Below are 18,062 nucleotides of genomic sequence, written 5' to 3'. Positions count from 1 at the left end.
ATTCTATATAAACTCTGCTGTGACTCGGCTAAAGGACTTATCACGGTTTACCGGCATTTACCTGCAGCAGATAACCAGTCTCATTAGCAGCTGTATATGTCTCTGGAAAACAAATATTCCATAAGTGAGACAACTGGCTTTTAGGAACAAATATTTGCAAACTCACTCACTGTCTGATGCATATTGGGAATTACTTATTTCTTTACCTCGCATGGATTGCTAATAAACTGCTTTTTGCAGCTACAGTATTAGTAATAGTGAGCTGACTAAAACTGGGAGAACACTTGTCTTTGCAGAAAAAAAAATACATTATCAAGTTTTATTTTTTTTTTTCTCTTATAAACATGCATCCACATTCCATGCATTTTGGTTTCCTATAGGAAATCATGGCATGCACATCATATACAGGAAGAAGGAGCTCGCTGTGTGCTTTTATAAGATCGCATTGGAAAAGGCATATAGTCTGTGGAAGTCTATGAAGCCCATAGATTTCCATTGTATGCTATTTCACATCCATTTTCTGCTATGCTGCAAAACAAATGTAATTCAAATAAGTGTGCTCTCATCCAGCGGTTTTCCAAGCCTTTCTGTTACAATAGCTGTTCAGATACAGCTGTACTGTAACAAAATATAAAAAACGCTACACAAAAACGCTAGGCTTGTTTAGGAAATCTCTCTAAACATGCCTACTGTAGAATCGCTCTGAAAAAACCTCTTCAAAAACCGCTAGCATTTGTGGATCCGCTAGTGGTTTTTGGTGTGCACCAGCCCTTACATGTATGCCTCTGAGGAATCCAGCTGAAATACCTGGAGTTCTTCTGCATTATGTGTAGCCTTACACACACCTACCGATTTCTAGGCACAGCTGTAATAAAAACAAAATGACAAACAATGCTTCTTTCATGATGTATCCAACTAATTATTTCTGTTTTTGCGTTTCAGCTTACAAAAGAAATGAAATCTGCACTAAGCAAGGATTGGCTGCATGGGCTGGACCAAAATGAGAAAGCATTTCAAGCTAAAATGAGAAACATTTTTGAGAAAGTAGGCACTCAACATCATCTTATTTATTATATGTAGCAGTAGAGTATTGTACTGTGTTAGCAATCAGTAAAAACAAGAAGTTTTGAATCGGGCTGATAACATTTATTGGCTAACTTTAAAAGAACAAGAGTAAGCTTTCAGCTACTCAGCCTTCTTCAGACTCGAATCCTGTATGATGCTAATTACAACAGAGAGAAAATGTGTGCATCAACCAAGTGAACCTGACAAATCTGGCTTTACAAATTTGGCCTATTGGCTAATCACGAGACATTGCTCATGCAAATATGCATTTGCTTTCGCATGCCTAAATATGCAGGGTCAAAAACCGCAAAACAGTCGCCCTGTGGGAATTAGTTCATGCTACATAGCACTATCCAGGGACGCCACGAGGAGGCTTCCCATTGCCCCCATACAACCGGGGGGCCGCGGGGGTCCCAGGCTCTCTCACCGCCTGGAACCCACACAGCGGCACCCCGGAGGTGGAGGCTGGGGGGTGCAGGCGATCTACCCAGCGCCGGGAAGAGCCACCCGCACACACCTCCCAAGATTAAAAACAGGCACTTACCTTAACATCCATTGCGTTCTGCTATATGCGCATGACCTGGGCGCGACACATGAGGGGAGGACAGGCGCAAATAGCCTGCTCCAGGGCTCTCACCTCCTAAAACAAGCCACTCACCACTTGCCTCCAAAGAAAAGAAAATGCAATGCTAATTACAACAGAGAGAAAAGTGTGCATCAACCAAGTGAACCTGACAAATCTGGCTTTACAAATTTGGCCTATTGGCTAATCACGAGACATTGCTCATGCAAATATGCATTTGCTTTCGCATGCCTAAATATGCAGGGTCAAAAACCGCAAAACAGTCGCCCTGTGGGAATTAGTTCATGCTACATAGCACTATCCAGGGGCGCCACGAGGAGGCTTCCCATTGCCCCCATACAACCGGGGGGCCCAGGCTCTCTCTCACCGCCTGGAACCCGTAGGCCGCGTCTGGGGAGTATACCGTTCTCGCCCTCTCCCCCTGTTGGGGGACAGTTGCGGCGCTCCCGGGCAGTGGATGCTCTGTGGGGGTGCTTGCGCTGCCCTTCATTTCCTGGGGGTACAAGGAGGCCTACACGCGGCGCCCCTGTTTAGATGCAAGTATTTGCGTGGGCCAACTCCTGCAGGAATGTCAGGGAGTTAGCCTTAGATCCTGCACTATCTGGTAGGCGATTGCAGTTTGCAACGCTTTGCCATTTTAATTAGATGAGAGTCAGTTAATATTCAAATTTGAATGAGTCAATAGACTTGAGGCAGCCAGTATATAAGTCAGGTGATACTGGTCAGATGCACACACCTTTTTCTCCCTTTGCAAAAAAATCGAATCCTGTATGATGTCAAGATGTTAGAAGGCTGAGTAGCTGAAAGCTTACTTTTACTCTCCTGGGGCTTATTCACAGTGAGAAGCTGCGGAGCTGCATTATAAAAGCTTATAACGCAGCTTACCACTGCAATGCTAATCCAATGGGACGTTTACAGTACGTCGTTAGCGTCGCATTGTAATGTTACTGTCCCTACTGTATGCGACGGTATCACCCTTTTTTTTTTTTTTGCGTTGTGTTGTAATGCTGCGTTGTGACTTTAATGTTGCATTGCAACGCAATGTGCCACTGTGAATTTAGCTTTTAAAGAGACTCTGTAACAAAATTTTCAGCCTTATTTCTTCTATCCTATAAGTTCCTATACCTGTTCTAATGTGGTCTGTCTTACTGCAGCCTTTCCTAGTTGCACAGTAGCTGTATTATCTCTGTTATATACTGTAATCTTCTTTCCTTTGTTGGCTCAGGCAGGACTGTGCTGCTCTGCTGTGATAGGGAGAAGTTATACACACCTCCTCCAGGCTCTGTGTGAGTCACAGACTGAGCTTCTCTCAGCCTATCACATGCTGATTAGCAGCCATGTTTTTTGTTTGTAAACACTGCCTAAAACTGGCAATTATAAGCCAGGATTGCAGCAGGGAGTGGAAGAAACAGCAAAGAGGGGCCCAGGAGAACATAATGAATAGAATGGTATACTTTTTATTGTAAGAATTTTAGAGTACAGATTCTCTTTAAAGAAAAGGTCCAAACAAATAAAAAAAAAATCTACTTACCCGGGGCTTACTCTAGCCCCTGGTAGCCGTCCTGTGCCCGAGGTCCCCTCCGTTGCAGATGCTGTTGGACATCTACTGGACCTATGCAAGAGCCGGTCGCGCTGATGTGGTCGTGGCATCTACTGTGTCTGCACAGTACACTTTAGACCATATCGGGCCGTGCACCCAGCGGCACCCACTGTCATCTCAAATTCCCACAACGCTGCTCACGATAAGTATCACTTATACTGTATGCTATGCACAAGATGGACTCTTTATGCATGCTTTGTGAAGTCAAGTGAATGAAGCAATACATTACTGTCAGTAGTGCCAAGCATTTCCACTGTCTTGTCATTGCTTTCTGTTTTTTTGAAGGCGCAAAAGGTGAATATCAGTGTGGCCTGCAATATTACTCTCTAACGCCTAGCTATGCTCTCCGATTAAATTATAGATCCCACAACTGGCACTTCTCTAATTACATTATACATATCTGAACTCATCACATGACACTTATATCAAAGGCCACTCAGGAGATCACAACTCACAAGACAGTATCTTTGTGTTGGATTGGTACTCATTATATCTACTACCAATGATATATCGGATATTATTTGGTGAAATAATGTTAGCCCTAAGAGGATTGGACTGTTTGCTGGTATAAGATATGGATAACCTTTGGATCTCTGTTTAAGAATAAGATTTATATGTAAGCCGCTGTGTGTGTTGACCACTGACCATTTGGTCATTTCTGTTTGTAATGTTCAAAAATTTTCAAAATAAAAGAATCTTTAAAAAAAATATCAGTGTGGCTTTCAGAGATGTAAGGAGAGCAAAACATTCACTCTGACCAGACAATCCGATACTTCAGATCTTTTGGTGATGCCTCAGGGCAGCTATACATACATACATACATACATACAGGGCTGTGGAGTCGGAGTCGTGGAGTCGGGCAATTTTGGGTGCCTGGAGTCGGAGTCGGGGAAAAATGCACCGACTCCTAATGAATTTGTAACTGTAATTAAAATAGAAAATATGATAAAATGTTCTATTTCTCAGATAATAGTCATTAAAAATAATGTATATATACAGTAATAGCTGTGCTTAGCTTAGTTACTTGTGCTGCTTCAATAAAGCAGTCCCCGTATTTTTAAGGTCAGATATACATATCTGATTGTGACTGTATATATGATGTGTACACAGGAATCTCTTATATATACTAAATAACATCTATGCTGTAAGAATAAAGCCTGATGTGTAGCCGTGTCACTAATAGAGATGGTCAATGAGATGGAAATAATTCTGCACTGATGCTGATTTATGCAAATGTATGCACTCCTTTTGCTGATGAAATCAAATAATTTGATATGTTGTTAAAATTTGGTTTGGTGACTACAAATTAAAGGGTAACTGAGACGCATAAAAAGTAAAGTTTTTATACATACCTGGGGCTTCCTCCAGCCCTCTTCAGGCTAATCAGTCCCTCGCTGTCCTCCACCACCCGGATCTTCTGCTATGAGTCCTGGTAATTCAGCCAGTCAGCGCTGTCCGGCCGCATGCCGCTCCCACAGCCAGGAACATTCTGCACCTGCGCAATAGTGCTGCACAGGTGTAGTATGCTCCTGGCGGCGGAGTGTGTGCATGCGCACTACGCCCGACTGGCTCAAGTACCTGGACTCATAGCAGAAGATCCAGGTGGTGGAGGAGGACAACGAGGGACTGATTATCCTGAAGGCGGCTGGAGGAAGCCCCAGGTATGTATAAAACTTTAATTTCATCTGTCTCAGGTTTACTTTGTCACACAGTAGTACTATACTCTACATATGCACTCCCCACAGAGCTGCAGGGAATCCACTGAGAATGCTGTGCACATTGAACACAGAGGTGTTGTCTGTCACCCATAAACCTTGTTCAGATTGTGCATGAAGAATGTGTAATAGAGGAAGAATCTCCTCATTCCCCTGCAGAGTACCTGCACATCATTCTTACATGTACCCACACTTACATTGCCTAGGGCCTGATAGATGTTCTTTGTTCCGGTTTGTACCTTTTACAAGTACTCTTACCAAGGACTAGTTTTAGTCTAAAGGGAATAAATATAGTAGTCTACATATCCTTCTCACTTCAGTTGTCTTGTAAAATTCCTAAGCGTTGGCAGTTAAGAGACGAATTTCATGTTACATACTTTTAATCAACAAAATTGTAATATGCAAAGTCGAGGAGTCGGTGGAATCCTAAACTGAGGAGTCGGAGTCGGTGGATTTTTGGACCCACTCCACAGCCCTGCATACATACATACCATTCTTGGTAGGGATGGCCCAAACTGGACACCTCAGCAGAGAACACTATATATGGCCTTAAAGTACAACTGTAATGAGGATATGGCATATTTATTCCTTTGAAGCAATACCAGTAGACCCTGTACAAGCATATGTAAATCGGGTGTGTCTGACTAGATTAGTGCTTTTTTGTTTCTGGCGTTATTCAAACACTACTGCAGCCATATAGATCAGCAGGGCTGCCAGGCAACTGGTATTGTTTAAAAGGAAATAAATATGGCAGCCTTCATATTCTTCTCACTTCAGTAGTCCTTTAATACTGCTGCTTATCATTGGTCATATAAATAATAGTAAATATATCAACCAGTCCTTTGTGCCAGACATGTAATTACTGTAAACAATGATCTGTACTGGTCTCTGGAGCAGCACATAGATGTAAGTCGGGGTATTTCTTACCATAAGCACAGTGATTGCAAGATGTTAGACCCTGTCACGCCCAGTTTGGCTTCTGCTCTGTGATATAGTGGGAGAATTAAGAGGAGCAGATCGGTGCAGAACTCTCTGTAACCTAGTTACCTGCATAGAAATAGTTTAATATTTACCTTTTGTAGTTATTGGTTCAGAAATTTCCAGTATCTTCCAAATCTCCCGCTCCCCCCCCCCCCCCAACCCCCATCCCCCTTTCAATGAAGGGTCCCTCTAAAATTTTTAGACTGAAGCTCCAGTTGAATAAGCTCCTTCTGGCTATCAGGCTCTTTGTAGTTTTTCTATATTTGATCAGTGCGCTCCTCAATAGATATTCTAAATATTAATAAATCTCTGTCTGGTCGGATCGCTATTTTTTAATTGTGTGTGTCACACTACGTACAAAATTTCTATTCTATGGAAACAGTGCTCAACAACCCACATATTAATACACAAGATTCCACATTTAAAAAGTCCACAACACCCTCAATAGGTGTGATCCACAGGTATCCAGTTAATAGTCCAACCAATAATTCTTCATATACAGTTCATAGCAGTAATGATATATTCTCACCGGAACAATAGGCCAACCACTAACGATTAGCAATCGCGTTTTTGGACCATGCCAGCACACAAACTCCTCCACTGATATAGGACTCCTCAGATGTGTGTATACATGTCATATGAAAGAGAGACACAGCAATAGTGTGATACCGTTTACAGAGCATACACTATCCAGCACCACCAGTGCTCCCACTCCACTCACGGGTCACCCTAAAGTGCCTCCACCAGCTATGCACTCAAGCCTCTCACCAGATAATATGGCCGACCCTTCACAGACCAGCAGCTCTAGCTGCCGCTGTAGGAGCCGGTCAGACGCTGGATCACCTCGAGGATTGTTTTATATGCGCATTTTAACTGGATGTTTGTAAGTGCACTTGCTCTTTTTAATATATTTTATTAAATGGAATTACGCTATGGTACACCTGTTTGAGCCCTAGATCATTTCTTTGCTGACACAAGAGAAAGTCATCACAACAAGCTAGAGCTGCTGGTCTGTGAAGGGTCGGCCATATTATCTGGTGAGAGGCTTGAGTGCATAGCTGGTGGAGGCACTTTAGGGTGACCCGTGAGTGGAGTGGGAGCACTGGTGGTGCTGGATAGTGTATGCTCTGTAAACGGTATCACACTATTGCTGTGTCTCTCTTTCATATGACATGTATACACACATCTGAGGAGTCCTATATCAGTGGAGGAGTTTGTGTGCTGGCATGGTCCAAAAACGCGATTGCTAATCGTTAGTGGTTGGCCTATTGTTCCGGTGAGAATATATCATTACTGCTATGAACTGTATATGAAGAATTATTGGTTGGACTATTAACTGGATACCTGTGGATCACACCTATTGAGGGTCTTTGTAGTTTTTGCACAGCCACACATATGTTTTACGGTTTTTGATTCGTTTGGTTTTGCATCGTTTTCAGAAGAGCTGCCTCTGCAGTTTGACTGCTCCAACTGGGCAGATAAAGCACTTGTTTATTAGCCCTTGCAATAAAAGAAATCCGCTTAAACAAATATGATTTCTGTAAAACATCTGTCTAACTCTAACCTTTTCACATTTTGTTTGTTTTTTGTTCACAGTATAACCATGCATTTGAGGATGACATCATTGTGAATATAGCAGATTTTAATTATATTGGTGGTGAAGGTAAGTGTACATTCAATATTGGAACACCCAATTAATATTTTTTTTTGTTTTGTTCCAGAGGGCAAATAAAACCCAGGCCTGCGGAGTCTCTACTCACAAACACTTTTTGGTTCACTGTAATCAGTCTGTAAATTGTTAACCCTAATGAATTTAATTTGAAATACGAACTTTTACCTACATGATAACTGAAGCAAGGAAATGTATGTTCTGAATCAACAAGATCAAATTCATTAAGGAGTACCTCTTAAAGGGAACCTGAACTGAGTAAAGTTATTTAAAATAAACACGTGACGTAGCTGCAAATGAATATTATATACTAACCTCACTGTCAGTTCCTCTCAGAAGCTCACCATTTTATTCTTACAGTGATCCCTTCCAGTTCTGACAATATTTTGTCAGAACTGAAATATACCAGTTGCTGTGGGTTATATATCAGCAGCTGTTAGTTACAACTGAATGTGCAAGGTAATGTTCATGTTTCCCTATGGCTCAAGTGGGTGATATTAGTTTAACAGTGTGCTGACCAGGAAGCTGTTAGGGGGTAATTGCCATTTTTAAAATGGAGGACGGAGAAATCCATTGATCACAGTGGTCAAACAGGATGCAGGAGAGGAGAAAGAGATCGAGTAGTAGACTACACAGGAGGTAAGTATGACCAGTGTATGGTTATTTTGACTCTTCATTTTCAGTTCAGGTTCTCTTTAAAGCACACCTGTAAGTTCAAGCAAACGAAAAGTTAGTTAAGTAAAATTACAGAAAACTCAGCAAGCTAATGGTGAACCAGAACTCATAGGAGCGTGTAAGGGGCTACAATGGACCAAAAAGCCCTCTTACTAAAATGTTAAGGGGAAAAAAGGGTTTGCCTTCTTAAAACAGGAGGTATTTGTGATAATTCAGGTTGGAGTGAGCATATGATGTCTCCCATGATGCATCACTGCTGAATATGTAAATCGTCCTTTGTTGTCCCTGTAAGTTAACCACACCTCCAGAACTGCTGGAATGCAATGATGTGTCAGCTTGTTAATTGTACAAAGCTACAATAATCGAACATGCATACATCAGTGCATGGCATGGATAAATGTGTCTTTATGGACTCAACCAATCCGAAACAGTCTGTAAGCATGTTGGATTATTGTGACTCTGTACAATTAGCAAGCTGACATGACATTCCAGGAGGCAAGGAGATATAATGGGCCCAATCCAATATTCTTATCCAATTCACTTTTTCTCCTAAGGCCCCGTTTCCACTATCGCTAATCCGCATGCGTCTTGTGTATGCGGATTCGCATAGACAATATAAGTGAATGGGCCTGTTTCCACTTATGCGTCTGCAGGAGCGTTTTATTGTGCAGAGAAAATCTGCACGGAACACCCTGCAGAATTCGCCTGCGTGTGGAATGCAGGCGAATCGCACACAATGTATTTAATAGGGAAATCGCATGCGTTTTCCCCATGCGTTTTTTTTGCCGCGAATTCGCATAGGTACCAATGTAACTTCACACAGGCAGTGACATGGTTAAAATCGCATATACCCTCACCTATGCGAATTCGCGGCAAAAAACGCATGCGGAATCGCATGCGATTTCATCAGCGGTGGAATCCAGGCGATTCTGCACCGCAATAGTGGAAACGAGCCTGAGTTGTTGGTTTGTTTTGTTTTTTTTCCCCTCCTATTTCCTCTTTTTCTCCTAGGTGATGTTTCGTATTGTATCAATAAAATGCCTTTGAAGCCACCAGCAATCAAGAAGATACCCAGAATAATTTTGGCAGTACTTTTACACCTACTTTTTTATTTTATTTTTAGTTGTAGTGTACTGAAAAGTCATTTTAAACACTATTTTAAAATGATCTCCTTGGATAAAGTGAATTGGATCGGGTCCTATATATTTTACTAGGCAAAGAACAAGATGACCATGGCATCTAACTAGGTTTGGTGACGCAAGAAAAATAGGAAGACTATATTAAATCCTGTTGGAAAGCGGAAGAACCCGTGGCAGATTATCTTAAAGCACACCTGAAGTGAGAGGAATATGCAAGCATACATATTTATTTCTTTTTAACCTCTTGCCGACCGCGTCACGCCAATGGGCGGGGCCGCGGCGGCAGCCCCAGGACCGCCTAACGCCAATTGGCGTAAAGTCCTGGGGCTCTGTTTTGCAGGAGATCGCGCGCAGGCTGCACCGCCTTCAGTGATCGCCGTCAATTTATACAGTGCTGCGATCAGCAGCATCGCTGCACTGGGGACAGCCGTGTGACACGGCTGTCCCCCTGGAGGACAAGAGAGCGATTGGCTCTTATAGGGTGAAGCCTATGAGAGCTGATCGCCATGATTGGCTGGCTGGGGGTAGGGAGGGAGAGGGTTTAAAGGAACAGGGTTTTTAATAAAAAAAAAAAATTAAAAAAAACACAAACAAAAATATTTATAAAAAAATAAATAAACATGGGGGGAGCGATCAGACCCCACCAACAGAGAGCTCTGTTGGTGGGGAGAAAAGGGGTGGGGGAATCACTTGTGTGCTATGTTGTGCGGCCCTGCAGCTTGGCCTTAAAGAAAACCTGAACTGAAAATTAAGTCAAAATAAGCATACACAAGTCCTACTAACCTCCCATGTAGTCTATTCCTCAGTGTTTTTCTCCTGTCCCGCATCCTGTTTGTTGACTGTGATCAAGGGAATTTTCTGTCCTCCATTTTGAAAATGGCCATTACCCATAACAGCTTCCTGGTCAGCACACAGTTAAACTGTAACATCGCCCACTTGAGCCATAGGGAAACATGGACATTACTTGGTACATCAGTTTTCCTCTCAGCTATAACTGACAGCAACTGATATTTTACTGACAGCAACTGATATATTTCAGATCTGACAAAATGTTGTCAGAACTGGAATGGATTATTGTCAGAAGAAAATGGTGAGCTTCTGAGAGGAACTGATGGCAAGGTAACTATGTAATGTTCATTTGAAGGTACCTCATGTGTGTATTTTAAATATTTTTACTCCGTACAGGTTCTCTTTAAAGCTGCAGTGGCCTTTTTTTTACTAAAAATGTCCTGGTCACTTGGGGGGTTTAGCCCTGCAGTCCTCAAGAGGTTAAATAATGCACATTGCCAGGCTATCCTGATGATCATCTTCCTCTAATACTTTAAGCCATTGACTCTGAGCAAGTATGCAGATCAGATGCTTGTGACTAAGGCCACATACACACATTAGACCATAGTCTTTTGAAAATGAAAGATCACAGACCAATTTTACCCCCTTCCATGTAGTATGAGAGCCATACCTACATAGTCTATTCTATGGAGCTGAACTCCCCATCAGCAAAAAATCTTTGCAAGATGCTACAGACACAAAAGATCAGTATCAGCAAAAGATCTGTTCCTGCCAAAGATCCGTTCCTGCAAATTGAATTCATAGTCTATGAGATCTGCAGATCATCATACACACCTTGTTTAACTGACATTCATCTGCAGATCAATCATCTGCAGATCTTAAAATCCATCCTGGTGGATCTGATCTGCAGATGAATTTCAGTTAAACAAGGTGTGTATGAGGATCTGCAGATCTCATAGACTGTGAATGCATTTTGCAGGAATGGATCTATTGCAGGAAGAGATCTTTTGCAGATACTGATCTGTTGCATGTACTACAGCATCTGAGTGTGCAGCATCTTGCAAAGATTTCTGTCTGATGGGGAGTTCAGCTCCATAGAAAAGACTGTAAAGGTATGGCTCTCATACTACATGGAAGGGGGTAAGATTGGTCTGTGATCTTTCATTTTCCAAAGACTATAGTCTGATGTGTATATGAGCCTTAAGTCAGACTGGATTAGCTGCATGCTTGCTTCAGGTGTGTGATTCAGCCACTACTAGAGTCAAAGTTGGATACTCGCCTATGGACAGGGAAAGCACTGGATCTTAAAGAGTCTTCCCGTTCCTCTCATGGTCCCCCTTGTCCCAGTCCTGTTACCGCCATTGCACATATTTGAGCAACTGGTGGAATACACCTTCGGAAGCACTAATTTCCCCAAATGCTCCTGAAGATGAGACCCTCTTCACTGCGTATGTGTAAGTGCATTTTCATAGATGCGCAGTATGGAGTCACCCATGTTTGGAAACGAGGACTCCAGCAGGCGGAAAATGTGAACTGGGGGGACAGCGCTGGAATGCGGTGACTATGACAGGAATAGGAAGGCTCTTAAGGCCCCAGAGCCTTACTTCTCCATAGGTGAGTATCCAACTAACCTCCCCCCCCCCCCCCCCCCAAAAAAAAAATCACTACAGAGTTGCTATAATAAGAGTAGTTTGTGGCTGTTAATAAGAATAAGTAAAGATGTAGTGCTGTAGTAGTGGTGAAGTAAGATTTACTAGTCACTGGTTAACAAATGGTCCTTCTGTGTACCACCACACTTCAAAATTCCATTTTTTAACTAATGCTGTGGATTGAGAATAAATCTGTAGGTCATTGTAAGCTAAAATGTATTAATGCAAATATATATAAATTGTTTTTTTTGTTTATCTGTTACTAGGCTGTGTTCAATGGGAATTCATCCCAAAGAAAACTGAGAACACAAAACCTAAAATAACAGAAATATCAGAAGAGGTAATTTTATTTATTTTTTTACATTCCTATTCTAACTTCGACATGGAAGAGAAAAAAATGTCATTTATGACTTAAAATAGGTTGTTACTTGTGATAAAGAACAAATGTAATTAGAGATTACCGTACTTGTTTTGTTGAGTAAGGGCTTGTTTCCACTGTTTCTGTTTCATGTACGGAAAATTTGAATGAAATTTAAAGTCTATGTCCTTATTTCCATGTAATGCAAATATTCATTAACATTCAGTCTGCCAGGAGAAAAGCGTGATTTAAATGTTCTGTCTGTGTATTGTGGAAAATAACTGGCAGCCTGCTGCCTTTTATTTTACATTCTGCACTAGTTTGTGTCCAAATCTCACATAATAGTCTTAAAGTGTTCCTGAGACGAGCAAATGAAAATATTGTATACATATTAGGCTGATCGGTCCCTCACTGTCTTCCCAGGCCGCCTGGATCCTCTGCTAAGCGTCTTGGTAATTCCACCAGTCGGCGCAGTCCGGCTGCGTGCGCTCCCCTGACGTGTGACCAGGAGCGTCTGCACAGGCGCAGAGTTCTCCCACTGTCTGAAGTGCAACGGGGCGTGCAGCTGAGCCACGCGTGCACAATACGCACCAACTGGTGAAATTACCATGCCACCGCGTGGAGGATGGCGAGGGACTGATTTATTTTTTTTTGATTTTTTTTTTTTTTGATTTTTTTTTTTTTTTTTACCCTGGGATAGTATGACTGTCCCTGACGCTTTAAAAAGTAAATGGGAAGTAAGTTATATACTCGCCTATGGAGAGGGAAGGCTCTGGATCCTATTGAGCCTTCCTGGTCTTTTCTCCATCTCCTCATAGTTACATAGTTATTTTGGCTGAAAAAAGACATACGTCCATCGAGTTCAACCAGTACAAAGTACAACTCCAGCCCGTCCCCCACATACCCCTGTTGATCCAGAGGAAGGCGAAAAAAACCCCACCAGGCATGGTCCAATTAGCCCCAAATGGGAAAAATTCCTTCCTGACTTCAGATGGCAATCAGATAAAATCCCTGGATCAACATCATTAGGCATAACCTAGTAATTGTAGCCATGGATGTCTTTCAACGCAAGGAAAGCATCTAAGCCCCCTTTAAATGCAGGTATAGAGTTTGCCATAACGACTTCCTGTGGCAATGCATTCCACATCTTAACCACTCTTACTGTAAAGAACCCTTTCCTAAATAAATGGCTAAAACGTTTTTCCTCCATGCGCAGCTCATGTCCTCTAGTCCTTTGAGAAGGCCTAGGGACAAAAAGCTCATCCGCCAAGCTATTATATTGCCCTCTAATGTATTTATACATGTTAATTAGATCTCCTCTAAGGCGTCTTTTCTCTAGACTAAATAAACCCAGTTTATCTAACCTTTCTTGGTAAGCGAGACCTTCCATCCCACGTATCAATTATGTAGCTCGTCTCTGCACCTGCTCTAAAACTGCAATATCTTTTTTGTAATGTGGTGCCCAGAACTAAATTCCATATTCCAGATGTGGCCTTACTAGAGAGTTAAACAGGGGCAATATTATGCTAGCATCTCGAGTTTTTATTTCCCTTTTAATGCATCCCAAAATTTTGTTCGCTTTAGCTGCAGCGGCTTGGCATTGAGTACGATTATTTAACTTGTTGTCGATGAGTACTCCTAAGTCCTTCTCCAAGTTTGATGTTCCCAACTGTATCCCATTTATTTTGTATGGTGCTAGACCATTGGTACGACCAAAATGCATGACTTTACATTTTGTCAACATTGAATTTCATCTGCCATGTATGTGCCCATATAGCCATCCTATCCAGATCCTGTTGCAATATGACACTATCTTCCTGAGAGTTGATGATTCTGCACAATTTTGTATCATCTGCAAAAATAGCAACATTGCTCACTACTGCATCTACTAGGTCATTAATAAATAAATTGAAGAGCACTGGACCCAGTACAGACCCCTGTGGGACCCCACTGCTAACAGTCTCCCATTTTGAGTACGATCCATTGACCACAACTCTTTGTTTTCTGTCCATTAGCCAGTTCCCTATCCATGCACACAAACTCTTCCCCAGAGTTCTACGGAATACACGGGGGCCCTGGGAAGGCTTTGGAAGCACTTGTGCTCCCCCAGTGCTTTTGAAGGCGGGCAACTCTGTACTGTGCATGTCTGACTGGAGCTGCACTTTCATAATATGATCATTGCCATTTAAAACTCCTGTGCCTTTTTTTTTCATTCAGGGAGAAAATAGAACCCTCAATAAAACATTTGAAACAGGTATGCATCATAAGTGTGTGTGTGTGTGTGTGTGTGTGTCACAAAATTCTGGTAGCTTACAGAAATGTGGCCAAGTTTTTGGTACCTTTCTACCAGAATGATGGGAAAACCCCACACTTGTCTCTGAAATAACTCACAGAAGTAAATGGCACCCATTATTCCTTTTATTTTTATTTTATTTTTTGGGGGTTTAAGAAACCAGATTTTGATTTAACTGAATATTTCAAATGATAAAGATATGAAATGGGAAAATGTAATTGATGCCTTCAGCCTAAAATTTTGTTACAAGGCCTTTAGAGGCAGTCATCGTTCAGGTTACTCTACCTGAGCAAACTTTCTCATTTGGGTCATATTTAAAGTATGATCAATAGGATTGAAAGTGGAACTCATAGAAGTCAGTATAGTCCAAGGTTTTGTTCTTGGCCATTCTTGGGTGTTTAAACCGTACCATTGTGGATCCTAGTGACAAATCATCAACCTCTTATTAATTTCAAATGTGTCCATTTTCCCATTGTGGCTGCTCCAGAGATGTTGGCTACAGGTGATCTTCATCATATTAGTAACTGTTGTCACAGGAACATCATGCTCGTTGGAGATGGTCTTATAACCTTTGCCTTTAACCTTCTTGTCTATAAATTTTGTTTTCTGATCTCTTTAGACAACTTTTTTTTTTTTTTTTTTTGCTCTTCTGTTTTCTGGTTCATGTTCTGTCTGGGACATATAATAACACATTGGAGCATGACAACTTTTTTTTTTTCTCCATTTAGATGGGCTGCATGACTTGTTGCTTGATTGGATACATGTGGCCTTACTAAAAATGTCTAGTTAAGCCACTGAAATTATTTATCTTTTTGGCGGAAACTTGCAAATGTGGCCAGGCTATTTTAGAATATCTGGATGATTTTATTTTTTTGTTTTACACCTTGCTTTAGATGACATTTTAACAGATTGCAGTTATAGATCAGACATTTTTGTGTGTGTGTTTTTTGTTTGTTTTTTTACCAATTTTCAGGAGAAAAAAACATGTGGGTACCAATACATTTTATTCATGTCTGTATAGTGAAAATATATAATACAGTAGAATCCAAGGGACCAGGAAAAGTCATTTACTATTCCAGAAGCTTACTACATCAGAATTAATCATGCATTGTATATTTATACAGAAGCATTTGCTGGGACTAGAGGACTGAGTTTACTATATCCAGAGGTTTACTATAATGAGATTCTACTGTACTATTGAAGGTTCATAGATTTTAAAATAGTTGAAAAGTGATTCTCTTGAATCATGGCAGTGTTCTCCCTAGAGCCTGTTAACCAGGCACTCCGCCCACCTGAAATTCCCTACCGCCCGGCTGCCAATCGGCCACCATCCGCAGCAGAACTACTTTTGCAGGCAGCCCGCTGTCGCACTAGGACGCTATCACCGCCCTCCTCCTCAATTTTTGTCTGTCAGTGGTATGGAGGGAGGGTCAGTGAAAGTACTGTATGACATTTTCATGCAGCTCAGAAGACTCTGCTTCTCACTACCCCCGTTAGCTAGTCACATTAGAGCTTCACCAGCGGGAGGCGTGCCCTGTCGCGTGGTTCAGCTAATGTGCTGCTGCTATCGATGCTCCAAGCCGCTGGGTCTGTTTCCTGGCTGTAAAAGGGTTGGGAGAGGGGAGAAAACGAGGATGCTTTCCCGAGGGGCTCCTTAGAGTTCTCTTATCAGTCATTCTCCATTGACATGCTGGCCTCTTGTTTTCAAAGCAAACATCAGAGAATTGCTAGACAGACAACGGGTGAAGGACTCTGTCCCCTCACGCTCTAGACTTCCTTCCCACATGTGTCTCTAGAAATCAAACACACAGAAAGGTGAGAAATCAAGGCAGGGGGGAGTGGGCTGGGGGATACAGATGCTGCTGACCTGTGACAATCTATTTACACAGCTCATTGTGATTTTCCCCAGCCACGCTGTCTGCCAAGTTGATGATTACCTATATATAGATAGATATCTATATATATCTATCTATATATATCATACCCACCTGCATCCTAATAGCAATCTGGTACAGCAGGCATTGGTTATGATCTCAGTCCAAAAGGTCCATACCCACATAAAAATTAAGCAGCGTGACATTACATAACCATCATTTAATGGAGATTCGTTAAACAAGTTACAGATGGCTGACGACCGTGATGCGCTTTTTTTTTTTTTTTTTTAAGAACGTTCTGAGGGATCACAACAAAAACGATTGATCAAACGAAGCAATAGTTTACACTAAAGTCGATGGACTTTAGGAAAACATGGTTCCATTTGAACGATTGCTTGCGTCCTGTCGGTCACATAACTCCGCTTCCAATGTTCAAAGATAGATCGTGGAATGATTGTTCATGGTGGAATTCCGTGATCTATCTTTTCCTGGGTACTTAGTCTTAAATTGCTACGACATGTACACATTTCCAGCTGTAGTCGCTAATCACAGCTTTCAGCATAGGTGCGTATGTTGGATCCAAAATAAATTTGCCACTTCGATGTGACCCTCCCTTTCCACCCAGCATGACCTTTCTTCACTACCCGGCTGGAAAACATTTCTGGGGAGAACACTGCATGGATTGATACACTGTAAAATACTATTCTTCACTGGGTTATCCAGACAGACAACTGTGTGCTGAGTATAGTTTTGGACATCCCTTGCCTGGGTCATAGCAAGCCCGGGAGGATTGCTAGAGGGCTACAGAAGCAGCAGTCCTACAACCGGTCACATGCACGCACCAGCAATAAGAGCTTCTCACATGATGCGTCTATCTGACAGCAGACCATTGTTTATGAATCCAGGCCAGGTGCATTGTACTAGTTGGTCATCTCCATCTGACTTTTTAGACCGATCATGGAAACCGCCTTCTGTATGCAGTAGTGACTGATGCAGGTGGTTTATTTTTAAAAATGAAATATATAACTTTTAAGTTTGATAAAATATCTGCTTTCTTTTTCCCTATAAAAATAGAAGACGACTCTAGTGACGAAGAAGATCTCAATGCTACTTGTTCTTCATATAAAAAGGTGAATGTTAAATGATATATTAGTTACGGTTGTGTATTGCAGCTTGCACCATAAGGTTAAGATACACCTGCACCATCTAGAAGCATCATATTCTTTATCACATCCAAATAAATGCTCTACATTATGATGTTAATAAAATTGTGCAAAACAGGATGGCTCTTTGAGGCCCTATTTACACTTAATGTGTTGCGTTCAGTTGCTTCTTGTTGCATCCCATTGCCAAAATGGGAAGCAACTCAACTCAATGCATTAAAGTGGACCTAAACCTAGGACTTCCTCTCTATTCTAAATGAGAAGCAACAGAATAATAACCTTTTTTTTAGAAAAATATTTCTTTGTTACTGTTTACAGATCTCCTCAGAGATGCTGCAGATCTTTTAAATCCTAGTTTGCTGGAAGCACATACAAGGTTAAACCTCCTGTGTTTACATATAGCCTCTAAGGGCTCTTTCACTTCTGAGCCCGTTTTTCTGTGGTTTAAAGCAAAGTCAATGCTTTGCGTTAACCAAGGTATAATGAAAGTAATTTTACCTTTCACATCT

At 41.6% G+C, this 18,062-nt stretch overlaps 1 protein-coding gene across 2 annotated transcripts in view; it reads left to right on the top strand.

Annotated features, from left to right (window-relative positions):
• LOC137546234 (uncharacterized) overlaps window positions 1-18,062 on the top strand; it is a 32,684-nt gene that overhangs the window by 388 nt on the left and 14,234 nt on the right. Inside the window, exons 1-6 of one of the 2 annotated variants that reach the window (XM_068268465.1) lie at window positions 12-124; window positions 943-1,044; window positions 7,541-7,607; window positions 12,132-12,205; window positions 14,441-14,477; window positions 17,465-17,520. In XM_068268465.1, the coding sequence (XP_068124566.1) occupies window positions 955-1,044; window positions 7,541-7,607; window positions 12,132-12,205; window positions 14,441-14,477; window positions 17,465-17,520 (324 nt within the window). In that variant the 5' untranslated portion in view covers window positions 12-124; window positions 943-954. Of the gene's footprint in view, window positions 1-11; window positions 125-942; window positions 1,045-7,540; window positions 7,608-12,131; window positions 12,206-14,440; window positions 14,478-17,464; window positions 17,521-18,062 lie in introns of those variants that run through there. The other variant, XM_068268464.1, reaches the window with a different exon arrangement.

This window comes from Hyperolius riggenbachi, chromosome 2 (genome assembly GCF_040937935.1).
Source record: "Hyperolius riggenbachi isolate aHypRig1 chromosome 2, aHypRig1.pri, whole genome shotgun sequence".
In the NCBI taxonomy this organism is placed as follows: domain Eukaryota; kingdom Metazoa; phylum Chordata; class Amphibia; order Anura; family Hyperoliidae; genus Hyperolius; species Hyperolius riggenbachi.
This window is presented reverse-complemented; position numbering and strand designations above follow the sequence as displayed.